Here is a 27909-nt window from a genome sequence, read left to right as displayed (position 1 = left end):
ATTAGAATGTCACATATGCACTTATTAAATAAGCCAATATTGACTGTAAACAAGTGCGAGAACGGGTTGCAATATGAACTTTAGTCTTGGCTTTGTTGGTGTTGACTCTTGCCTTTCTCAGTATGTAACTAAAGGGGATCTGACTTACCTTTAGCCCCTATAGGCTCGCTCTTTTCTTTATCTTATCTTATCTTCTCTTGCTATTAATTTTGCCTTTTTTCCCACCTCTTTCTCTTCGACATTTCGTCTATAGTTGCCTTTATTATTATTAACTTCAATGGTCTTCTCGCCTTCAACTTCACATTCTTGTCTTATATATTGACTTTCGTTGGCACTCTCTGGGGTAGAAATAGTCTAAGCTACTCTATCCTTTTGAGTGCGGTAACTTGTGTATACCTAAACAATTGTTGGTTAATTAACTAAAAAATTAAAAAGCTGTCCTACCTACACCTTATTCAAAAATAAAGCCAAAAAGTACCTAATTTCATCCTCATAGTTTCCTACCTAGTGCTTGTCTCAATTATTATTGTCTCAATAAACGTACTTGAACACTACACTTTATAATGGTCCACGATGGACCGAAACGTCAACTCCTTTATTTTCAAACATGTGGGCTGGGTGTCTAATTTTCAGGCACGTTATTATGACTTACTCTCTATATTAATATTGATTTAAGCATGTTAATTTTTATGAACATTTAATACAAGATTTGGTGACCAGGTTAATGACCTGTTCATTGCATTTGTAATTTAACTTTTAAATGAAAATCATCGATACAATAGCAAATAGGTGGTCAACATATAATGCAGAATATATATTAACTAGAAGAGTGGCTATGATACTATTAATACTAAACCACATAACCATGAATCACATCTTACATAACATAATAAAAGGCAAGAGAAGTAGGTCCATACATTTTATTATTCTCACACTGGTATAAACATTGGCTTTTTACACAGGTATTTGTACATTGTAATTTTTTTGCATTCTCTTACATACAATTAGTTAAATAATGCATCGCCCTCCTTAATGATAGAGCGAACAATTAGGACACTTTAACAGGGACGGAATAACATGTTGTAATACATAATGACGAACACTTTACACATTGAATGTTTGGAGCTTTGTTAAAACTGGAAGTGTTCTCTGCATGCCTGCAACCCGTTCTCGCACTTTCTTTAAGTCAATATTGACTTATTGAATAAGTGCATATGTGACATACTAATTTATTGTGTATATTTTAGTTTACCTTGAAAAGCTTCATAGAAAACACCGACCTTACCTAACCTTCTTAGTATGTTAAGATAAGCATCTTATTGCTTCGTAATTACAATTAGTAATTACAATAAATTAGTATGTCACATATGCACGTATTTAATAAGTCAATATTGACTATAAGAAAGTGCGAGAACGGGTTGCAACCTCTAACTAAACATGTATTAACATAATACAAACTAAACATGATAACATAATACAAATAAATAACAAATCTGTATATGGAACATTTTAAAATTGGAAATGGGTGACTACCCCCCCCCCCCCCCCTCCCCCCCAACAGCATGAGGAGAACACCCATGGCGCTGCTTGGCACCAACCTCTATTACAAACTAACAATTGCTAATTTGACTAAAGTTACGAACAGTTCCCAAGTATTTTTCTGTTGTGCGAACTGTTCCTGCGTTGAGCGCTGCCCGCTACGGGTGAAGGACGCCCCAACCACCACGGTAGGGTTCTTTTGTTGATTTAGATTTACCTACTCAGAACGAAATGTCCATGTAGCACGGGCTAAGGTGAGCCCGTAACAGGGTAGAGTTCATCAAACACTTAAGTAGCCACTTACGGAAACTAGTACACCTTAGAAAATGTATATGTTTATCTCTCAGAATGTTCGGTAATACGTTTATTGCTTGTGATGTGTGTGTCTATGTCTGTATTAACACGATGTACTGAACGGGGTGAGAATAGCTTGAGCTACCTCATCCCTTTGTGTGTATTTTACCTCAATAAACTTATTTCAGTTTCAAAAGTACACCTTTCCTCAAAACTGAGGCTTTGTTTACACATTACTGTACTAGTTTCGAAACTTCACAACCCAAGGTTATTATTGTTATAAACAACTTAGAAGTCTTCGGAACTCATAAACTGTTTATTAAATATAATCAAAGCCGCCATGATTGAATACTGATGTACAGATGTCGTAAGCTGTTGCATATATATTTGATGAAACCTGGTGGGCCGCGCCTATTGTGTGGCCCCGGACGAGCGCTGCCAGTTGAAGACTCCCCAGCCACCACCACACACGCCTCAGTGCTGGCGCTAGTTATTACTAGCCGGTAAACACACATCTCAATTGGTATTAAGTTTTAGTTTGTAACTTTATTTTTTCCACATCTTGTCCGAAACGCTGTGCGTATTGGTGACTTCAGGCATAGTATATATATATTATATATATATATATATATATATATATATATATATATATATATATATATATATATATATATATATATATATATATATATATATATATATATATGTCGTACCTAGTAGCCAGAACGCACTTCTCAGCCTACTATGCAAGGCCCGATTTGCCTAATAAGCCAAGTTTTAATGAATTAATTGGTTTTCGACTACCTAACCTACCTAACCTAACCTAACCTAACTTTTTCGGCTACCTAACCTAACCTAACCTAACTTTTTCGGCTACCTAACCTAACCTAACCCATAAAGATAGGTTAGGTTAGGTTAGGTAGGGTTGGTTAGGTTCGGTCATATATCTACGTTAATTTTAACTCCAATAAAAAAAAATTGACCTCATACATAATTAAATGGGTAGCTTTATCATTTCATGTGAAAAAAATAGAGAAAATATATTAATTCAGTAAAACTTGGCTTATTAGGCAAATCAGGCCTTGTATAGTAGCCTGAGAAGTGCATTCTGGCTACTAGGTACGACATATATATATATATATATATATATATATATATATATATATATATATATATATAGGTTGATCCAACATTCTGCTTTTAACTAATTTTGTATGCACTGTTGTATGTACTTTTATCTACATAAACATTGTGATTATTATTATTATTATTGTACAGTACTGAAAAGAAAATATGGATTTATAGTCTTCACCATCTGTCTCAAATTCCGCGATGGATAATAATATGTTTCAAACTGCGCCAGTAACACAATGCTAGTCACACTCAAACACATTACTGCTAATATGACATGGGACAAAAACATCTAGCAAATGTTGAATAATAGCTAGGCTGTACCTTTTATTGTCAATTGTGTTTATGTCTGTACTGTAGATGTGTGTGTACTACATTGTACATGTGTGTTACAGTGTACATGTGTGTGTTCTACACTGTACATGTGTGTTACTTGGTAAGTACTAAGCAATGGGATGGATAATAATAATAATAATGGCTAACCACGAATATAGATGGCGTTGCTAGAGTATGAGAGATGACTGTGACTGAGAGGCAGGGTCCAAGTGCTATGATTCAACCCCCCCCCCCCCACAAACACACAGTCAGGTAAGCACTCGGTAACTAAGCCAAGTAATTATCAACAGAAGGCACTAAGCCAGGACTGTGTAGCCTGCCCGGCTTGGTACCTTTTGGTAATTACTCACTGAGTGTTTACCTGGCTGTGTGTGTTGAACCACAGCTCCTGGACCCTCAGATGCTCTCCTGTTCCATATTTTATGGATATTTGTTGTGAGTAATATTACCCTGTTATTTTATCACATGTTACGACACAAACCTCAGTTCACTGTCTTTATCACTGGACAAATTAATGTCCCACAACACAATCTTATAATAAATGAAGCAGGTGGCATTGGTCATGTATTGAGGAAATATTGAAATGTCTTGTGACCAGCTGTGTGGTCAGTGTTGTGACCAGCTGCGTGGTCAGTGTTGTGACCAGAGTCATGGTCAGTGTTATAACCACACACTCATACTATAGCATGGTGTACCATGGTCATCCCGGCGACCTCCACCGCCACCTGCAAAGCCATAGTAAAATATTCCAACCACTTTGAGCATAAAAACTTGTACCCTTAAGACGCGTCGTAAGACATTCACATTAAGTAAAGGTACGAGACCACTATTTAAGAATTCCATACATTATTTACATTGCTTTCCATATATTTTTTGTTGTAGAAAATGCTTTCATTCTTTCATATTGTTACAAAAAAATATAGGTTCCTTCTATATCGTAATGGTCCACGAGGGACACGGGTTAATGACCCGAGACCACAGCTTAGTTTATATAATTGTTTGGTAACAGTAAGTTACATCATAAGAGTAACTAAATATGTATATAGTATTATGCTGCAGAAGTGTTCGTGGCGCCTAACAGGAGAGTAGAGAAGCTAGCAAACATCTCTCCCAGCAGCCTTCGACTACCGTCACCTCTCAAGCCTTCACCACCACTAAGTCTGTGACTAGACCACAAAGTATCATCTGATGTGTGACACTGCTAATTAACACCAGCTGACATGACACCAGTTGACCTGGCAAGTCAAGATCTTGACAGGACCGCCAGTTAGAATTATGTGACTGTACACATGTCAGTTTCAAGTGACAGTGCCAGTCGCTATCGTGATATAACACCGTCATTCAAGCTCATGTGCGACAGAATCACCTGTCAAGATCAAGTGGACATAGCACCAGACAGAGTCACGTGTCACAGCACCACTTAAGTTTACATTCCACAGCATCAGTGGAAAGTCATGAGCATACTAGCATCACAAAGCGTAGGAGCGGTGATCCTAGCTACTTCACACCAGCTCCATCACATCACCTGAGATTATCTTGAGCTATGACTGCCTCAAACCGATTCCAAGGCACTTTTTTGTCCCCATTTAGATTAGATCTAACTGTGAGGCAAGACTGATCACAATTCCAAGTTTGACGTGTTTCAGCCACTTTACTGACCATCCCTAGTTACAGGGAAGGTGGACACAGATGGCCTCTCGTCTGGTGGCATTACCCAAGTGGTTGGTGTTATGTCGGAAGATGTTTGGGTCGAGTCGAAGGTACTGGTGTTGGCGGTCGGTATAGTTCTATGGGTGAGGCTGGGGCTGTGGGCAGGACTGTGAGAAGTGCTGTGGGCAGGGCTGTGGGAAGGGCTGTGGACAGGGCTGTGGGCAGGGCTGTGGACTGGGCTGTGGACTGGGCTGTGGGAAGGGCCTGTGGCATGGACAGAGTCATGTGGAACAAGCGGGCCGCTTGGAGTGGTGGTAGGACTGGGGGAGGGTGTAGGCTCCGGGGAGAGATCTGATGATACTTTAATGGTTGCTGCGGCAATGCTGGCAAATGCTGGCAAATGAGGATCATAAGGAGGCTGGAGGAGGTGTTGGTGCTGAAGAGCGATGACGGGAAGAGTGTATTCCTCCGGAAGGGAAATGTTGCTTTTGCAGGAAGTGCAGATGTCCGTTAACGGAAAGAGGTCCTCATACTTGGGTGGGGAGTCGGCGAGAGAAGAGTATTTGGGAGGAGGCGGAGTGCGGCTTGACCGCTCAACCTCCGGAGTCGACGGAGTCGAAAATGTGTAAATCGTAAAAACCTCTCCATTTCGAGTCACGAGCGGAGAGTCTGTGATGGCGCGAGACAGCTGTTGCATCTGCTGCTGCTGCTGGCGGCTGGTCTGTGAGGCCACGATGACGGGCGTGGTGCCCCTGGAGATGATGATCTCGTCGTCTTGGGAAACCTCCCGACCTCTACAGTTGATTCTGGTGCACAAGAAGCGGATCACTATGGCCGCTGCGATGCACACAGCTAGGAATATCGAGAAGAAGAATCCGTCCATTGAGGAGAACCTGCAACACATAAAGATTATTACTATTTAATGCACATTAAACTGACACATTTATAAGTGCATAAAATATAAACACTTTACAGCAGTAACGGGAGAGTCAGTCTTCATAAACTGACAAGTTTTGAACAAACAAAACCGTTGCCTGTTCGTGTTTAATGTTAGCGGCATGACATAGTGAGCGGCGGCAGATAATGCGAGGTATTATTGAGACAAAAACACACTTGTCAGTTTAAGGATGAATGACTCGTGCGGGTCATCTGCCTACCTTGTTCACTTGAATTCACGGTGCTAATAATGTTCCAAATAATAATAACGTAACACCTTTCTACAATGCCACCAATAATAATGGCCGTTGTCGGGGACAGGAAGCCTGCACTTGACTTACATGGAGGTCCCACCTTGGCCAGCAATGACCGTCCACATACTGCACCAGCCATCATGTATACAGGAGTGTGACATGATACAGTGGACCTATAAGTGAGGCGCTTCATCTCATACTCGGCGGGGTTTACGGGCTATTCATGCCCGTGCCACCTCTTGGGTGGCTTAATCTTTATCAATCATCATACTCGGCTACATATCATGCTGCACCAACAAACTTTGGAATCATTCCAATTAATTTAGATAATATTAATGTTAGTACAGAATTATAGCAATTAGATAACTTAAGAATTGGTAAGAGTAGTGATAGGTATACAAATAGTGTATGAATGTATGAATATCTAGTATCATCCACTGTATCATCTCACCTCCAGTTGATGTTTTAGCCCCTTGTGTTCTGTCTAGTCACGTGATGTTTGGGTATATATTTATAAACTCCTCTCATCATTCTGCATTTCCTTCATAATGTCTTCAAACACCAAAACTTTCCCTTAATTTTCCTGGTGGATATTTACGCATAAAATAGACTATCTATCTAATGACTAGACTATCACTAATGTTCTTGAAGTATCTGAATATTTTATTTAAAATTATATTGTTCTCAAAATGTAGCAGGAGTGTCCCAGATGTGGGTAGTGAAGGTAGTGCGTGACCTTGTGTCTCATTATGCTACATGAATGTGACCTTCCCACTCTCAACGTCTGCGGCTGTAGCATTTATCCCACCGCTATTCAAATGAATGTTGACCAGACCACACACTAGAAGGTGAAGGGACGACGACGTTTCGGTCCGTCCTGGACCATTCTCACAATCTACTTGAGAATGGTCCAGGACGGACCGAAAAGTCGTCGTCCCTTCACCTTCTAGTGTGTGGTCTGGTCAACATACTTCAGTCACGTTATTGTGACTCATCGCCTGCATTCAAATGACTGTTATATTCTTGCTGAATAGCAGGAGGCAGCCCCCATGACCTGCAGGCAGGAGACAGCCTCCACGACCTGCAGGCAGGAGACAGCCTCCACGACCTGCAGGCAGGAGACAGCCTCCACGACCTGCAGGCAGGAGACAGCCTCCATAACCTGCAGGCAGGAGACAGCCTCCACGACCTGCAGGCAGGAGACAGCCTCCACGACCTGCAGGCAGGAGACAGCCTCCATAACCTGCAGGCAGGAGACAGCCTCCACGACCTGCAGGCAGGAGACAGCCTCCACGACCTGCAGACAGGAGACAGCCTCCATAACCTGCAGGCAGGAGACAGCCTCCACGACCTGCAGGCAGGAGACAGCCTCCATGACCTGCAGGCAGGAGACAGCCTCCATGACCTGCAGGCAGGAGACAGCCTCCATGACCTGCAGGCAGGAGACAGCCTCCACGACCTGCAGGCAGGAGACAGCCTCCACGACCTGCAGGCAGGAGACAGCCCCCATGACCTGCAGGCAGGAGACAGCCTCCATGACCTGCAGGCAGGAGACAGCCTCCACGACCTGCAGGCAGGAGACAGCCTCCACGACCTGCAGGCAGGAGACAGCCCCCATGACCTGCAGGCAGGAGGCAGCCTCCACGACCTGCAGGCAGGAGACAGCCTCCATGACCTGCAGGCAGGAGACAGCCCCCATGACCTGCAGGCAGGAGACAGCCCCCATGACCTGCAGGCAGGAGACAGCCCCCATGACCTGCAGGCAGGAGACAGCCTCCACGACCTGGGTACACTAGGAGTGAAGTTGGGCAAGAGAGCATCAATTGCTCAACTATACCGCTCAAGTGTGACATGACACTCTAGCGGGGTTAAGTGTGTCTCGCTGCCACACTCAAGTCACACTCCACAACACAAGTGTCAACATACCACTTATGAAGGTCCCAACCATACAACACACAATATTAAAGAGTCGCTGGAGGGGACAAGACAATATCTTCACTATACAGCAGAGTGATACACCGGCGGCTTATGTTATAATGGGAGCCGGTCGGCCGAGCGGACAGCGCGCTGGACTTGTGATCCTGTGGTCCTGGGTTCGATCCCAGGCGCCGGCGAGAAATAATGGGCAGAGTTTCTTTCACCCTATGCCCCTGTTACCTAGCAGTAAAATAGGTACCTGGGTGTTAGTCAGCTTTCACGGGCTGCTTCCTGGGGGTGGAGGCCTGGTCGAGGACCGGGCCGCGGGGACAATAAAGCCCCGAAATCATCTCAAGATAACCACTTGCACTGTACGGTACAGGCACAGTCTCTCTTCTATCAGGTCTGCGTTCCATCCTCGACGGCCCTCTGTCCTATCCCAGCTCCTTATCCTTATATCCCATCCAAGTGCTACATACTCTTTACTGTCTTACCACTTTCTCCTTATTACCTTACCTCTTCTCAGCCCTACGTGTAGGCACCCACATTGGATCTTTATATATACGACAGATTAGGTGGATGTGTCATTAAGTCTGGAGGTGCTCCAGGTTGGTAACACTTCCTTTAACCACCCAAGGAATGCCTCACAATCTTCTAAGATTTTTGAACACGATTTTTGGAAGGTGGTGAAGGGTAGGGAAGGTGGTGAAGGGTAGGGAAGGTGGTGAAGGGTAGGGAAGGTGGTGAAGGGTAGGGAAGGTGGTGAGAGAGTAATTTATAGCTAGGTAATCCAACAGTGCCCAATCACATAGATGAAGACAGTATATAGTGAAGATGGATATAATAATAATGATTGTTGTGTAGTGAAGTTGGTTACAGTGATGAATATGGTGTATAGTGAAGCTGTGGCCTCCGTCACCCTGATTATTCCATAACAAGTGGTTTAATTTTAAGGACTGGCTTACGCTTGATCATTGTTACTGAAATTGTGTGAACATTCTTATACTCCAAATGAACTTGTTTAGAATTTTAGACCAATAGGTTCAGCAGCAGACTTACTGGGACCTTCAGTGTGGTGTATGTACTCAGCTAGTTGTGCTTGCGAGGATGAGTTTGAGTTGAGCTTTGGCTCTTTGGTCCCGCCTCTCAAGTGTCAATGTACTGGTGTACAGATTCCTGAGCTTCTTGAGGCCTAGGAACCTGTACACCAGTAGAGTGTGGTGTATGATGGATGCAACACAAAAGTACCCAGTATGGACCAAAAATTTGGGCACATCTCCTGTACCAGGTGAGTACGACGGCTCACTATATAGCCCGTGCTGCTTGGAACTTTTTGTTCCCAGTAGCTGAATCTAAAACAACAACAACAGGCAAAATTTTCACTAAATTTATAGTAAAACAGCAGAAAATGCAGGCGATGAGTCACAGTAACGTGGCTAAAGTATGTTGACGATGACTTGTCGATGACTTGAGAATGGTCCAGGACGGACCGAAACGTCGTCGTCCCTTCACCTTCTAGTGTGGTCTGGTCAACAAGAAAATGAAGCCTATTGCAAGGTGGCGAGGACTGGTGTCCAGTTGACCGGGTGTCGACCCGGGGAACCCCCCGCTACTGGCGCCCAGTTTTTGGTCTGAGGCAAGAGTTGGCGGCGTCATATTAACCGCTGAAAATGCACGGGCGAGCGAAGTGTTTCGATTATTATAGATTGCGAGAGCATGTTTATTAAGGAAGTGCACAATATTCTGACACGATGATTCCCTTGACAACGAGGACCTATGTTAATATGTCACAGTTCCTCTTTGTTGTTTTGTTTATCTCTCAACGTCGCGGTCCTCCAGGCTGTGTGCTCACTGGGACACAAGGGACGCGACGTGGTAAAACACGTGACTAATACTGAAGAAGGTTGTTATACTGTATTAATATTACCTGTCAATGGCAGAGTTGATCAGCTTGTGTGTCTCGCACCACCCAGTGTCTGCTGGCACAAGTTACACACCCTCACAGTAACTATATTCAGGACCGGAACCACAATATTACTTTAACTAAGCGTGTATTGTAATTATGAACTAGTTATAGAAAACGTCTGAACCGTAGATCTGGAAGATCGTTCAAAGTAAATGTAAAGTTTACACAGCGTTACAGACCAAATATATCTGTGAGGGATACTCGGGAGAGAACCAATAACAGGCGCTTGTTTTCTTATGCCAAGAATGGAGGTCTTGCGTGTTGTGAAGGCTGCTCTTATTGAGTGCCCCTTACTGCACAGTCTGGCGCACAACTGCTACAGCACCAAGCTGTCTGCTCCACGAGTTGTGGCGTGTCCTGTGTTGTTAAGGGTTGTGTCCGTCCACGCTATACCACACCCACACTACACCTCCACACAGAGTACACACTACACCACCAGTGTGCTCACCACTGTGCCTCCACCACCGCCCGCACACTATGACTCCTCGCACTCACCACAACTTCCCGCCACACCACAAAAACTTGTCCACCTTGTACGCTGCGCCAACATGAAGCACAACACTCCTCAAATATTCTACACAAACTCTTGTATTAATATGTTGTGTGTGTATCCTTGTTACTGGTTACCTCATACATTGTTCTTTATATGAATATATATACATTTCGCACAGATATACATTTCGCACATATTAACGGCCTTAAAGAAGAACAAGGAAATATGTCCACGTCTGTGACTATTTGATGGCTGGGTTACTACGCCAGTCACCGCAACTACCACCACAACTACCACCCCCAACTACCACAACTACCACCCCCAACCACCACAACCACCACCGCTACCACTAAGAACATGTGTTCCAAACAATGCGTGTGTACTGGCCACACAAGACGAAGGTCGCCTGGTAACATCTCGCCCCAAGATCACTACCAAGACTTGCACGACGCTCTTCCGGTAAAATGCTCTGACGACAAGATACCAAATGTGTCGGAATTTGAGGCCAGGAATATAGGCCTACGTGGATCACGAAGGTCCTCATCCCACTCAAGACAGACGGTAGTCAGAAAAGCAGGATTCACCTGAGGTCCAGTACCCGGTGCCTGGCAGGTCTACCAGGGTATAAAGTACGGGCAGCACAGCACGGAGGTTACGGGCTCTCCATAGCCCGTGCTACATGCACACTTCGTCCTGAGTAGCTAAATCTGAAACAACAACAACAACAGCACGGAGGCCAGAAACACAGCACAGCTCCTGTGCCAGGGTAAGTCCACTACGGGCTCACCATAGCCCGTGCTACTTGGAACTTGTTCCAAGTAGCTGAATCTATAACAACAACAACAACAGCATGGAGGTCAACAGGGAGCACATTACGGAGCTAAAAATAAGTGCAAATAAGTGCATAAGAGGCGATGAGACACAATAACGTGGCTGAAGTATGTTGACCAGTCCACACACTAGAAGGTGAAGGGACGACGACGTTTCGGTCCGTCCTGGACCATTCTCAAGTCGATCTTGAGAATAGTCCAGGACGGACCGAAACGTCGTCGTCCCTTTGCCTTCTAGTGTGTGGTCTGGTCAACAAAGTGCATAAGAGGTAGGAACTACACAGAAACTCAGTTGATGAAGGTAACGGGGATGAAAGAGAACACGCGGCCAGGCTGTTAGTTAGCCGCACACTAAACAAATGACAGTAGAGGATCAGGTAATTATACTCAAGAGAGCGGGAGACGGCCTCCAGGAACACAAAGATGGCTGTAAGAAACTTAACAATCAAAAATCTTTCTCTCCTGCTGTTCCTAAGATTTAATCATCGGTGAAATTGTTACATTTAACATCGCTTGTCTTACGTGTTGATGTTCTCGTGTAAATATCGATGTTATGTAAGCAGTGTTTAATGTTGTGCAACACTGACGGTGCTAAACAGTGTTCCGGGTTGGCGCCTTCTTTGTATAATTACTCAACAATAAGTAACGGGGACAAATGATCTCCCTTATCAGGATGGGGAACTTCCATATATCTTTTTTTTATTTATTTATTTATATATATACAAGAGTTCAACATTGTACCAGAGGAAGAACATGTTCAAGAGGTGGGAAGTGCGACCTGACAGACTAGTCAGACTTCTAGGACAGGGTCACCAAGATGTCACAAGCGGGGTACCTCAATACTCGTTATATGGGTCTCTGATGTTAATATTCTATATAGATTACCAACCTCAGGTTAATTCTTGTGCGCCGTTGTTTGCGAACTAGACAAAGCTTACGAGGAGAGTGACGACTGAGTTTAACCCCAGCAAATGTAAGGTAATGAAACTGGGAAGAGTGGAAAGAAGACCGAGAAGAAAGCTATAGGGATAAGAAAGATGTGGAAGTAGACACAAGACCAGCTTTACCACCAGAGACACACAACAATACCACAACATAATACGGCAACTTGAAACATCAGAACATCGTTTAGAAACATAAATCAAAACTCTACATTATATGTTAGATCACTACTGGAAAATCCAGCACCAGCATGGAATTTGCAACTTGTGAAGCATAAAAGCAAAGTACAGAGGTTTACAACAAGACTGGTGGCAGAGCTCTGTAAGGGTTAAGCTTTGAGGAGAGGTTCAGACTAGATCTCACAAGCCTAGAGGATAGAAGAAACAGAGGAATATGATCACAAAAGAGACAATGAGAGGAGTGGATAGACAAAGTGGAAAGGAGCAGTCTCTTTAAATTGAGATAAAGCACAGAGAGAGGATACAGGTGGAAGCTGGAAAAGCAAATGAGCCGAAGGAATGTAAGGAAATACTGGCAACCTGGACGAGTAAATATAGAATACATCATGTGTTAACTTTGTGAAAGAGAAAACCTGCTTTCCCTTTAACTTTATATTATAGAATGTCCCATACTGACTGGACGGTAGAGCGACGGTCTCGCGTCATGCAGATCGGCGTTCAATCCCCGACCGTCCAAGTGGTTGGGGCATCATTCCTTCCCCCCGTCCCATCCCAAATCCTTATCCTGACCCCTTCCCAGTGCTATATAGTCGTAATGACTTGGTGCTTTCCCCCTGATAGTTCCCTTCGCCCCTCCCCCTGGGTTGAGATATACTGAATTCTGTCAATACTGTATCAATACTGAGCACTATGATATACTGTACTGGACTTGTACCCAAGATTGACTATGTAATGCATCAGTTAAACAGTGTACATGATGTAACTATAACTTGAGCTTGTAAAAGCATCTTAATAGCTCTCTGTGGTTAAGTTGTTACATGACGCACAAACATCTATAATAGCTATCTTACATGTCAAAGTAGAAGAGACAAATGTATGTATGTATGTATGTATGTATGTATGTATGTATGTATGTATGTATGTATGTATGTATGTATGTATGTATGTATGTATGTGTGTGTGTATGTATGTGTAATCTAGACAGACTTGCATTTCACCTTTGTAAAATGTTTCACCATAAACGTACAATAATCACATTATATATAAAATAACATACCTTGAACACTGTTTATGTAGAACAGACGTAAATGCATGTAATTATGTATGAGGTTAGAGTAGCATTTTAAAAGCACTACCATCACCTTCTATGCTTGATTGTTTAAATAGATCACTGATGTATATGTATAACAGATCTTTAACCCTGTCCATGGAGGACATAAGAAAATGTATATATAATATGCCGGTTAGCATTGTAAATGTGTGGCCACGTCTGTGGTAGAAAATAATAATACTAATAACACCACCACTACCACCACCACACTCACCAACACAGGTCTGCACCAGGCATAAGGAAGTAAGTAAGATGAGCAAGTTTTTATAACTGGCGAGACAGATATTTATGGTCAGGAGGGCAAACAGTATATGTACACACACACACACACACACACACACACACACACACACACACACACACACACACACACACACACACACACACACACAGGTAATAAAACACCAGAGGCTAAGCAGGACGGTGGTCAAGTTGAATGCACTGAAACTCGTAGAAGCTGCCAGTTTCACCAGTAAAAAAAAACAGAGTATCTAACATCAAACTATTTCAATATACCAGGTAACTTTAGCTACGTGGGGGAAAGGGGGTGAAGAGGCAGATCTCGCCTCCCGTTCACAGTCATAGGTCAATACAGTATTGATAAATACTTACACACCTCAACTCACTACTACCACAACTACCACCCCAAACACTACTACCCCCAAACACTACTACCATCTATACGGCCATCAATAACCTACCAAACGATAGCAAAATTTGCATACTCAAAGGGCACGGAGAGGTAAGTGTTTGCACATCAACTATTCTCGGGTCTGGACCCAACACGGACCCAAATATAAACGTTTGCAGTCCCCGTGGCGAAGTGGTAACACACTCGCCTGGGTTTTCACGAGCGCTTTGTCCTGGGTTCCTATCCTAGCCGGGGAGGATTTACTGGGCGTCAATCTTTATCTGTAGCCTCTGTTCACCCAGCAGTGAATGGGTACCTGGTTGTTAAACGATTTGGCGGGTCGTATTCTGGGAAAAATTAGGATTAAGGACCTGCCAGAAACACTATGCCTGCTAGTGGCTGTACAAAAATGTAAAAACTCTTGTATATATAAATATATATATATATAGAAAATAAAAGTATATTTTCCTCATTTTCGTGTGGATATTTCAGCTGGGTTTTAATTATCCAAAACCAGTCTAAGCTGTGTTACAACTAGCATTACTCTAGGGATTCGAATTCTGTGGCATTAGGTTAGCAAAATGATGTAATCATTCATCAATCATGCTACCGCTATCAATATGAAACCACTACTACCCACACAGTTTCAAATGTAGGTATGATAGAGAACAGTAATCTGTACACCAGTTGATTGACAGTTGAGAGGCGGGACCAAAGAGCCAGAGCTCAACCCCCGCAAGCACACCTAGGTGAATACACTACCTCCAGTCAACCACATCTGAGATCATAAAATAATATTTTATAAATTGCAGATTTAAATAAACCAAAAATTGTAATTCAAATAACATCTTTAATAATTCACTTCAAGTTCTTTTTCGACCATTCATCAAGATGATGAATATAACGATAAACAACAAGACTGCACATGTACATAAAGGTGTACATGTGTAGAGTACAGTATGTAGAATACACACAACTTAGGCTTTCCATAAGCGTTTAATTTGAAGTGGTTTTCATAACGGTACGCGTCTAGACCTGATCCAAGTCGGCTATGATATATACTCTAATTTCACCGAGCTACCGGAAATGGCATCGTTGGCATCGATAGCATATAATTTGTGGTAGATTGTGAGGCCAACTTGTATCATAGAGATAAACAAGTCAAGTTGACCGAGTGATAAGTGCGAGGTTGTGACATTATCATCAACAGAACCCATTATAGTAATGACTCACGACACGTCAAGATTCCTGTCAATGTAGTTTATATCCTGCTTCATAATTATATTCACGTCACCCAGTTAAGGCACGAGGATATATGACCTATTGGTGTGAGGTGCGCAGGAGGCAGGAAGTGTGCCAACCTTGCGCAGCTTATCCCCATGTCAACAGACGGCGAGGCTGCCAGAGGAGCTCTCCTGCCTGAGTCATAGGTCAAGACTCTTACCCACTACCAACTTACTTTCTCAAGTGCTGGTGACCTGGTAAGTGGTGACTGACTCTACCATGTCATAGACCTTGATGGCTCCACTCACCAGTCAAGGAGTCTCCTGTCACACACAGAGATCACACTAACGTGATGCATCAAATGAACAAATCCACAAATCCTCGTCACGGCCCTTGTGGATTTGTTCATGAGTCTCCTGTGTTTCTCACCTGAGTGAGGGATTGTTTCCTTCTTATTTGTCTTGTGAGAAACAAATGAGGTTGTTATGGGACCAAACTGTCATTCGAGGGACAGAACTGTCACTCTAGACCTTTCAGGCAGACGCATTACCCACATATAGCCTCAAAATTTTCTCATAGACTTGCACGTTATTCTGATTTCATTGTGAATTACGTTGTGATTTAGGCCTAAGACATATGTATGTGTATTATTTATTATTTACATGGGTGTTGCAGGTATTGTATTGTGGATATTGCTTGGTTCAGGTATTGTGTGTTTCTGGCAGTGTGGGTGAGTGGCCACCATTGTTATGGTGGCCCGGGAGCGCCGCCAGGAGGTGCGGGCAACATTTACTCCTCGGAAGTTCTTTGTTGCACATTCTGATGTACAATAAACTACATTACTCGCTAGAATTGACAAATAATACAGCAATAAATCCTCAAGACAAAATTTGCATTAAATAAAGAAGTTTGTTGCTGACAATGCATTAAAATTAGCAAAGATGAGATTTACCGTCAACAAGAGGACGATCGCTTGACAGGCGAGCGGTAAGGCGTAGAAGAATATTGTTCAAGATGTCAGAGTGACGGTGTCAGTGGTGTCAGTGAAGTAATAATCATGCACAAGATGTTACAAAAATACAAGCCAAAGTGTCGTGATCGTGCCCAGGAAAGTGAGACCACAATGACTAAATCCTCGTATAAATCTATGTCAACGATAGTGACTGATGCAAGAGTTTTACATATCAAACCACTATCGAGAGCCAGCTAACACACTTACATTCTACCGTCTTTAAGACCAAGACATAACACCCAGCACACTGCCCCAGCCACCATAACAACACAGGAAGCAAGGAAGGGGACTGCAGCGGCCTACTACTGGCCCTGCAGACACCTTGCTTCACCTCACTCTCCTTTATATATATTGTTGATCCAGCTATATCTCCTCCACGGGGGAGACATCTCCCGTCACGCAGGGTGCAGTTGCACCTCCACAGATCTCCAGTATCAGCTCTTGATACTGGTAATGGCTCAAAAGCATCTCTCTGTACCTCGTCACCTCATACCATACTACTTGTGTAAAGGCAGAAATGTATATGTTTATCTCTCAAAATGTTCGGTAATACGTTTATTGTTTGTGATGTGTGTCTATGTATGTATTAACACGATGTACTGAACGGGGTGAGAATAGCTTGAGCTACCTCATCCCTTTGTGTGTATTTTATCTCAATAAACTTATTTCAATTTCGTCACCTCACGCGCGGCGGCGCTCAACCCGCGTTAGTCTACGTTTCGCCAAAATCGAATGAAAGTTAACGAAACTATATGACCTACGATATTTGTTTTCGTTCATGACAGGAAAACGTTGTAGGTCAAAGGGTTAGCGGGCAGGGATGACTCATCAATGACAACAGGACATTAACCATGAGGGAAAAAACATCATCGAATAATGTTTGATCAACGTTAAATCTACGTAAGATCAACGCATATTTCAGAAGAGTGATAACTTTTCATACATTAACATGCCCGTGCCACCTCTTGGGTTGCTTAATCTTTATCAGCAACCTTTGCATACAGGAAGATAACGGAGGAGGAGGATTGCTGCTATATTAATCCCCACCGCTTGGTTATATCAATAGTGCACGCAAGGCCAGAGTTGCGGCTGGTGGGTGACTACATCTAGTGTTGCAATCTTCATATTACGTACACAGAAATGTACTTAGTAAACATTTCAAATAATTTTTTGAATGAACATTAGCTGGAATTTTCACATGAGCCAGCCACGCCCCTACCAGCCCCTTACACGTCTTGTTCACCAACACACCTGGCTACACTTGCTCACGTGTTCACCACACCTGGCTACACCTCACGTGTTCACCACACTTGGCTACACCTACTCACGTGTTTACCACACCTGGCTACACCACTACACTTACACCGGCTCACGTGCCAGCAGTAGCCTACAGAACACGGACACGCTTACATTTGACATTTACAGGAGGCTGGGAGGAGCTGGCGGACACTGGCCACCACAGTACACTCATCACATGCGGTGATGACGCTCGTGGTGGTGGTGGCAGGGGAGAGGATGGTGATGCAGTGATGCTGCAGTTAGTACACAACTAGTTTACCCACCGATAAAGATTGATTGATAAAGATTAAGCCACCCAAAAGGTGACACGGGCATGAATAGCCCGTAAGTGGTGGCCCTTTTGAGCCATTACCAGTATCAAGAGCTGATACTGGAGATCTGTGGAGGTGTATCTGTACCCTGCGTGACGGGGAAGTCTCCCCGTCATTATCACGGGGAGTATCATATATCACCCACCCACTATCATATATCAGTATCAATATCACCCACCTCTCGCTCAAATCACTTAAGAGTTCGAAACCAGCCGCTCTCTTCAGTTGCTGGCTACGACATGTTTGGCCCAAGATAGACGCTATTAACTAAATCAAACCGTTAAATAATTGAAGAATTAATGCAAAGAACATTTAACTACAGGCGATAAAAATGCGAAAAATGCCGAGATAACTTATGAACTGTAGTGACGTGTGCGTAGTGTAGAGGGATGGGGACCAGCCGCCCCCGCCACAACCGGCAACCTTGACGAGGTTACTGCTGGGTCCTCACAACCCACCCAAGGTCTTCAGTCACTACGCACGTACACTCACCCACTGGTAGAATCAGAATCACAACAAAGCAGAAAATATGGAGATTGTATGGCTGAAGAAGATATATATTAAGTGGAAAGGACAGAGGCAAGCACCTACCCCATAGTGGAGACAAACGTCATTCGCAGCCGCGCCCTCTAGGGTTGACCAAAAGCACTTCCTCAAGACACTCGCCTGAGTTAAGTCTCGTCAGGAGGCGACCCTTGACGACGAGAAGCAAGAGTCAAGGAAAACTGAAGTGGTTACGCTGAGGTCACGCTCGACTAGGAAGGAAGGCTGAGGTAACACTCAAGTATTACTTCGATATTGTTTCCAGGAATTTGCGCGAATCCAGAATCCAGTTGACGGGGCTGGAACAAAATATACGCCAGCGTTAGTAGCTGAAGACGGCCGGGATATTACACCGCGTCCTAGTAAAGAACTGTGAGCTGTCAGGGAAAAGCGCCAAGCCATTACGACTATATAGCACTGGGAAGGGGTCAGGATAAGGATTTGGGATGGGACGGGGGAAAGGAATGGTGCCCAACCACTTAGGACGGTCGGGGATTGAACGTCGACCTGCATGAAGCGAGACCGTCGCTCTACCGTCCAGCCCAAGTGGTTGGGTGTCCTAGTAAAGAATGACCACTAATGAAGCGTGACAAGGAGCAGAGCTCCACGTAGCGGGAATACAGTACCAACCACTCACCACCACTTAACAACTCGCTTTCTCGCTGTTTTTAAGTTACTACATTTTTCATATCATAAAGATAATTAATAAAAACCTTATGTAATTTTTTCCAATTATTTTTATATTTTTTTCTCGTGTCGTATGAGTCGGTGGCCTGTGTTTCAACGTCAGAGATATTTTAATATTATTATTGTATTACAAAATGGCACATGTAAGTATTGACTTTGACAACGTGCACGCAAAACCAGCAATAGCACTAAGACCATTATTTAACTTATTACTCCTAATTAGTTCCAGCTGATTATGCTCAATACCTTAAAAATCTGCGTCATAGAGGACAGGCTCCTGTCCCTTTCAGTATTTAATGAATAAATAAATAAATAAATAAATGTTTATTCAGGTAAGGTACATACATACAAGAGATTTTACAAAAATTGGTAGATTTATAGATAGGGCTAGTACATACAATGCCTAAACCACTATTACGCAAAGCGTTTCGGGCAGGTGAATTTAAAAGACGGTTAGGCTATAAAGCAGTCCTAGTGGTTTGAAATGTTTATTAACTAAAGGAGAGTAGTATAGGCTCTCTGATTACATAGTCGAGACATCTTGATTGTCTTGATATGGAATGGGTAGAGAATAGTATTGCAGATCAGGTAACACACATATAAAGAATACCATCTTCGACATGACAGCCTCGAGTTTAGGTTCTCATTCTTTACCGTATAATTAACCTGACCGATGCTATGTTTGCTATTAGGCCACTGGGCATCAATATTTTCATATACTTTACATATTCCTTCCTTTCTAAGAAAAGGTCAGACTTGTAGCTTGTACCAGTTGGTCCATGTTTGCTTTTATGAAACAAAAAAAATAGGAATTTATATAATTTTTAACATAGCATATTCCGTAGCCGGACTTGGCTGTTTTGTTTTTCAGTTTATTCTATAAAGATAAATGTTCAGTTGGCAAAGGATGACACACAAATGTAGTTTGAGTTCTAATCGATGCTAGTGATCCATTTAATTATAATAATTTTAATTCTCTGCGTCGGGGGACAGACAGCCAGTTTATACATACAGTACATGTTAGGCTTATATCAAGGTCCCCCACCAGGGTTGAATTATTGACTCTCCCCGGGGACACAAGTTGACTAACTCCTAGGTACTTATTTACTGTTAGGTGAACTGGTGCATTAGGCGATAGGAAACGCGCCCAACCATTCCTGTTCCGCCAAGGATATATTTGTTGGCGCTCTCTGTGAAGATCGTTGGCAATTTTTATGTTAAAGTACTGCATTAAGATTTATATTAACATCTGAAATATGATTCGTAATGTTAAAAGTTCACTAAAATATAAATCGTCTGCCTTCAAGCTGTCACTCCAATTCCTAAAAATAAATTTGTGCTTATATTTCTGGTAAGTCAAATGAAACACTAAATTGCTTTAATTAGAACTATTACGTCGCTACACGATACAAGTTTCCTATTGCTTAACGAATATTCACAATCTAGTAATGTTAAGGAACCTTAGAACAGCATAACTAAGGATATTAGTTAATGTACCAATACAAAGTTCAAAGCAGGTTAGGCTATTTAGTTTGGTATGGCTTTAACGCACCAACGTTGGAGATATTAGTTGGATCAAGCAATCATTTGGTACCTTTGACCATCAGCTCAAACTGAAAACAGAAAAAACTATATAAGCGTACAAAATGACTGAGGGTGTGGCACAATTACCATGAGTCGTCATTAATATTGAAATATTTTGTAACTCAATTTATGTGTCCAGAAGTACTGTTTGATACTCATGCATTCAAGAGCTAAAAGCTTGAATATTCAAGGCAAGCCTCGTTTGCGAAATTTGCTGAAACTTAAAAGATCTATTATTTAACACTAGAAGGGGCCCCCGGCTGCGCCCGGGTCTCTACCGACATTTCCCTTTCCCAATCTCCAACCTCTTCACCTTTTTCCCAACATCTCCCTCTTCCTTTCTCTCCTCTCTCCTTCCTTCTCTTCAAAACTCCTTCCCCTTCTCCTTCCCTATCCATCTCTCTCTCTCTCATAAAAATGACTTAAGTGCTAAAACTGCTAAATAAGTTTAAGGACAACACAGTATTGCAGACTTGACTTAAAAAATAAATAGCAATGGGGAGCGAGCGTAGATATTTCTTAAAGTGTGACACTGGAGTCTACCACGACTGGCCTATAACACTCCCCTACACCACATGTGTCATGTGTGAAAGTTGTATGAGGGCAGCCCCGAGCGTCTGGCCTCCAACCTTAACCAGACATTCTCTCATACTGATATAGATTTAAACTTCATCAAACAGTCCAATCTCGCGAGCATTCCCAACTTCAAGAAACTGTTGTATTAAAATGCCCTATCCTACACTACCTAATAAGGGCATAGGTTATGCCGTAATAGGGCAATAGGATAGGGTACCCTATCCAAACTTACATTATATCAATTAATAATAATAATGGACGGGTTACCATTATTAAGTTCATTACTTGTTTGATAATCTTTAACAATCCAATGAAATTAATCAGAGCAAATTTTAATATATTGGGTTTTATCCCAGTTTATCAGGCTAATATTTATCTTTAAGATAACGAATCTGTCGCACGTTAATACCAATGATTACTACTGAGCTGCAACTGTAATCAAGAAAAGGTTAATAATTTGATAACATAAGAAAACTCTTATCTTGCTGCTTGGATTCTTCTCTCCAATTATTTTTAACTTTTAAGTAGCTATTGATTTGATTAACTCTGTTTCCCTATTGTTGACATTTTTGTAAGATTTTGGATACACTCTAGCGAGTTTGTCATATAACATTGTTAAAGAAAACATTATGGAGTAAAAGCTTTAACCTCTTTGAAAATTTGTTATATTACATTATTTTACGTGTTAAATATTTGTAAATTAAAAAAAAATTGTAAAAAAAAAAGTCTAGCTCGCACAGAAATTTTTTTTTGGCCCGCTATCTGGAAATTCCAAGATAGCGTGCTTACGGTAGCCAGCACAGTTTATAAAGATAGCGCGTACTCCGGGGAGATATAAAATTCAGGAGAGATGGAGACAATCTACATATATCAGTCTGCTGGTGACGGCCAGCAGTAACCAGACGGGATCTTTATTCTCTTCCTCAGACATAATTAGTAAATAGTTTTCACCAACACAATTAACCTCTTCGTTATAACTTTTGTCATGTACTGGCCGGGTTTTGTTTACAGCATTTTAAGAGTCATCAGTTTAGTAGAAATAGTAGCTTTAGTAGCTCTGACTTCCCAATTATTACTTTCATAATTAGATAGTACTGCCTCATCTGGTAATGCATTCGCCTCGCACAGCTCGTCGTTCACTACTTCAGTACCCTTCTTGAGGTTATCTTGAGATGATTTCGGGGCTTTAGTGTCCCCGCGGCCCGGTTCTCGACCAGGCCTCCACCCCCAGGAAGCAGCCCGTGACAGCTGACTAACACCCAGGTACCTATTTACTGCTAGGTAACAGGGGCATAGAGTGAAAGAAACTCTGCCCATTGTTTCTCGCCGGCGTCTGGGATCGAACCCAGGACCACAGGATCACAAGTCCAGCGTGCTGTCCGTTCGGCCGACCGGCTCCTGGCCGACCGACCCTAAAACATTATAGGAAAAAATTCTTCAAGTTGCCCAAACACACCCGGTAGCCGATACTAAAATAAAATACAAAGGGATAGTGTTAGCTCTCAGTTTTCTAAGTAAAACTATATCCATCTAATTCAAAAATGTCAATTGGTTCACAAAACTCCGGCTAACTGGAATTACCTCCGTACTTGGCTCAGTCTGTGACTGCAGACTCCCGTGAATGGGTTGACTTGTACACGCAATAAACTCATCCAGTGTGACGCAACAGTTACTGCCACGAGAAACAGGAAGAGAAGAGAGCGGGAGAACTGCCCGCTCTCACAATCGTCAAATGCAGGCGATGAGTCACAATAACGTGGCTAAAGTATGTTGACCAGACCACACTCTAGAAGGTGAAGGGACGACGACGTTTCGGTCCGTCCTGGACCATTCTCAAGTCGATTGTGAGTCATAATCGACTTGAGAATGGTCCAGGACGGACCGAAACGTCGTCGTCCCTTCACCTTCTAGTGTGTGGTCTGGTCAACAAGCGTCAAATCTTATGTTTTTTGCCTAAGCAAAGAGTTCGAACTTAGGCCATGTCCTCTCACCTAATTAATGCACCACAATTTTGACGTTATCAGCCATGACATCAAAATTTCTATGCTTTAGTGAAATTATGAACACCATAATATTGACGCTTGCTAAGACTAATGAATATTGGCCCTGATAAGCTAGGTGGGAAGCCTAGGTTTGAATGCTTCAGGTTAGGTAAAACACCTCAGATTGTCTGTTAAATAGTAAAAACAGGAGACACAACCAACGAATAAGATAATCACATCTATTTGGTAAAGTGCACGAGAAAATAGAGTTAAGTTTTAAAACCAGAGCCAAGTGTAAGAAATTACAGTTGCAATAAAAAATAAAAAAGGAGGTTCCACAGTAATAGTAGTAGATGGATGTCTGATCGGAAACTCGGAAAAGTTAACATGTTTTATAATAATATACACATAAAAAAGAACACAAGTATAAGTCTTCTAATAACTACAAATATAAAAACACAGTCACCACACCAGTCGATTTATAGTAAAACAAAGTTGGAACTTGTACCAGTCACAAAACTGTGTGTGTGTGTGTGTGTGTGTACTCACCTAGTTCTCACCTAGTTTTGTTTGCGGGGGTTGAGCTCTGGCTCTTTGGTCCCGCCTCTCAACCGTCAATCAACAGGTGTACAGATTCCTGAGCCTATCGGGCTCTGTCATATCTACATTTGAAACTGTGTATGGAGTCAGCCTCCACCACATCACCCCCTAATGCATTCCATTTGTCAACCACTCTGACACTAAAAAAGTTCTTTCTAATATGTGTGTGTGTGTGTGTGTGTGTACTCACCTAGTTGTGTTTGCGGGGGTTGAGCTCTGGCTCTTTGGTTCCGCCTTTCAACCGTCAATCAACAGGTGTACAGATTCCTGAGCCTATTGGGCTCTATCATATCTACACTTGAAACTGTGTATGGAGTCAGCCTCCACCACATCACTTCCTAATGCATTCCATTTGTGTGTGTGTGTGTACTGACCTGAATGGTAAGAAACAAAAGCACCCACAACCACGAACAGACGAGTACATTTGGCTGGTACTAATACACCTAGCAGAGTATGAAACTGCGAATCCCAAGCGTGTGATCGCGTCTATGCCTGAAACCATGTGTGTGATTTGTTACCTTACAAAATGTGCCAGTCTAGACCCCTGTATCCATATTACTTATATTATATTACTTATATTATAATGTATCATATTGTATTATTTATTATATTACATGGTTTACCTTGATTGTTTGAAGCGGAGATTAGACATTTATATGAATGATTTTGGGGGAATATAAAAGCTGCCTCATATGGGCCAATATGCCTTCTGCAGTTACCTTCATTCTTATGTTCTTATTATTTATTACTAGCATTATTATTAGTCATTTGTCCTCGATTGTCGTCGCCCCCAATCAATCAACAACAACAATTATCATATATTATATTACGATGCTTAGGCAAACCTACCCTAACCCTTTCATTTGTATGAAAAGACTGAAGAAACTAATTAAATACCACAACTGGGCTTGAAGCAAAATAGTCTGGGAAGCCTGGAGTCAGACTAATACATAAAGTATTGACCATTCCCTCTCTACAGGAAGTGCAGTAATGTGTGACGGCTCCCATACACAAAACTTAAGAGTTGGGCAAGGCTGGAGTGGTCCGCATGAACAATAAGGCTTCCCACTCCTCAAGTATATTTACAAAATCTAAAAATAATTTGCAAGTGACTTATCACTAACTGCATGAAATGTAACGTGCTTGTTACAAATATAATTATTAATGATGGAATCATTTTGTTCCATTGGGCTTCCATCCCATATTGGCGTCGGGATGTAGAATAAGACAAAGAGTTAACCAAATAAAATGCCTCTATACAACCAGAGGACAATAATACACCGAGAATGTTGTTAATAATTATGTCAATGAATTCCACACTATTAGCGCAGAACGCTCTACTCCCCCCTCCCTACACGCACTCACAATATTTCTTTTTGAGTTCCCTTTAGTTGCTTAATTTAAGTTCATTTCTGGCACTATTGCATCGTAACTACTGCATGGTAAGGACACACACGCCGCCCCCCCCATCGTCGTGCATACACAGATGCACTCATTCCCTTTATAGCCTGTTTCATAGTTTATAACAGGCTTTATAGCCTGCTTCATAGTGTATAACAGGCTTTATAGCCTGCTTCATAGTGTATAACAGGCTTTATAGCCTGCTTCATAGTGTATAACAGGCTTTATAGCCTGCTTCATAGTGTATAACAGGCTTTATAGCCTGCTTCATAGTGTATAACAGGCTTTATAGCCTGCTTCATAGTGTATAACAGGCTTTATAGCCTGCTTCATAGTGTATAACAGGCTTTATAGCCTGCTTCATAGTGTATAACAGGCTTTATAGCCTGCTTCATAGTGTATAACAGGCTTTATAGCCTGCTTCATAGTGTATAACAGGCTTTATAGCCTGCTTCATAGTGTATAACAGGCTTTATAGCCTGCTTCATAGTGTATAACAGGCTTTATAGCCTGCTGCATAGTTATAACAGGCTTTATAGCCTGCTGCATAGTTATAACAGGCTTTATAGCCTGCTTCATAGTGTATAACAGGCTTTATAGCCTGCTTCATAGTGTATAACAGGCTTTATAGCCTGCTTCATAGTGTATAACAGGCTTTATAGCCTGCTTCATAGTGTATAACAGGCTTTATAGCCTGCTGCATAGTTATAACAGGCTTTATAGCCTGCTTCATAGTGTATAACAGGCTTTATAGCCTGCTGCATAGTTATAACAGGCTTTATAGCCTGCTGCATAGTTATAACAGGCTTTATAGCCTGCTTCATAGTGTATAACAGGCTTTATAGCCTGCTGCATAGTTATAACAGGCTTTATAGCCTGCTGCATAGTTATAACAGGCTTTATAGCCTGCTGCATAGTTTATTAATGGCCACTTCATATATAGTTTACTTTAGATTATTATTGTCATTATGCACTAACAAATATTTACTTTATAAGTTAATGTTCTTCGCCACAGTTACTCTGGTTTATTACTGTTCCGTTAGTTCTTACTTATTTACCTTATGAATTGACTTTAGTTTATTAAAATGAATTTCCTTATTGTGTATTCCACTCGACCTCAGAAACAGTTGTGCGCCGATGTAAGTTGCTTAGCTTCCAAAAACAGCTTTGGGGGTCATTCGTGACCGCACTGTGAATTGTACCACCCATAGCTGACTGCCTATGTGATACGTCATGGACTAATTGACCTTAAACTGTTGATGGGAACTATTATCTTGACACGTACATTTGGCTCCTGACCTGTCATGATATACTTGCGAAATAGGTAATAATTCTCACCTGTAGTATATATGTATCCACCTGAAGTGTAGAGGTGAATAGGTAGTTAGGACGGGAGAGTGGAGGCGTAAGGGAAGCCTGGGCAGTGTACGAGGGAGTATGAAGAGGTGTAGGCACACACACACACACTGGTGATGGTGGCCAAGGCAGCCACAAGCAGCACTACACCCAACACGGTGGACGGCCAGCGGGGAACTGAGGCGGTGCCGTTACTACTGGCTGTAACTGCCACCACAACTGTACCGCACCCACCACCATCACCACCACTACCACTACCACCACCGGTCACATCTTCCTCTTCCTCACCCCGGGAGACATCTCCCGTCATGCAGGGTGCAGTCGCACCTCCACAGATCTCCAGTATCATCTATTGATACTGGCAATGGCTCAAAAGGGCCATTACACTTACGGGCTATTCATGCCCGTGCCACCTTTTGGCTGGCTTAATCTTCATCAATCAATCAATCCTCCTCACCACCACCCGCCCAGCTCGCTCCCATACTCCATATGCTTTCAATGTGTTTTGACTTCACAACATTCTGGAGGAAGCCTATCATGACCACCTCCTAACCACCCCCTCCCCCCGGCAAAGAATTTTTTCCCAGATGCGAAATTATTTTTCAATGTCACTCATCCATGCCGACATACGCAAGACCCTCCATTAGGGAGAAACATCCCTCAGTAAGTTCACCAGGAGGTAAACCCAGGACTACCGCATGGTACGGGGTATGCTACCATGACATGCCCACACACACACACACACATGCTCCCCACCACCTGCAAACAACTGATCCATTCCAGATAGAAGCTGCAGTAATGTCTTAGTCATGAAGCAACAAATATAATTTAAGATAAGGGAACGTCACCAGGGTGGTAATGACAGACAGACTGTCACCAGGGTGGCAATGACAGACACAGACTGTCACCAGGGTGGTAATGACAGACACAAACTGTCACCAGGGTGGTAATGACAGACACAGACTGTCACCAGGGTGGTAATGACAGACACAGACTGTCACCAGGGTGGTAATGACAGACACAGACTGTCACCAGGGTGGTAATGACAGACAGACTGTCACCAGGGTGGTAATGACAGACACAGACTGTCACCAGGGTGGTAATGACAGACACAAACTGTCACCA

The 27909-nt window shown here is 42.6% G+C and overlaps 2 protein-coding genes across 2 annotated transcripts in view; one reads left to right on the top strand and one right to left on the bottom strand.

Annotated features, from left to right (window-relative positions):
- Positions 1–27909, top strand: part of LOC138349497 (uncharacterized) — a 691637-nt gene that overhangs the window by 488976 nt on the left and 174752 nt on the right. The gene's annotated exons all lie outside the window — the stretch shown is intronic.
- On the bottom strand, positions 906–27091 carry LOC123756429 (uncharacterized). The gene is made up of 3 exons (XM_045739592.2): positions 26767–27091; positions 18647–18897; positions 906–5843 (listed from the first exon to the last, which is right to left on the bottom strand). Exons 2-3 carry the CDS (start codon positions 18667–18669, stop codon positions 4952–4954), a joined length of 915 nt encoding a protein of 304 aa, XP_045595548.1. The 5' UTR covers positions 18670–18897; positions 26767–27091; the 3' UTR covers positions 906–4951.

This window comes from Procambarus clarkii, chromosome 25 (genome assembly GCF_040958095.1).
Source record: "Procambarus clarkii isolate CNS0578487 chromosome 25, FALCON_Pclarkii_2.0, whole genome shotgun sequence".
Classification (NCBI taxonomy): domain Eukaryota; kingdom Metazoa; phylum Arthropoda; class Malacostraca; order Decapoda; family Cambaridae; genus Procambarus; species Procambarus clarkii.
The sequence above is the reverse complement of the archived record's forward strand: the minus strand, read 5'-3'. Positions and strand labels throughout refer to the sequence as shown.

What these genes read in the sequence shown, in the direction of transcription:
- LOC123756429 (XM_045739592.2), bottom strand. Translation starts at nt 18,669, where the DNA reads ATGACGTTTGTCTCCACTATGGG. An exon ending in ACGTTTGTCTCCACTATGGG is followed by an intron (nt 5,844 to 18,646) that starts GTAGGTGCTTGC and finishes TATGTGTTGCAG; the next exon opens with GTTCTCCTCAATGGACGGAT.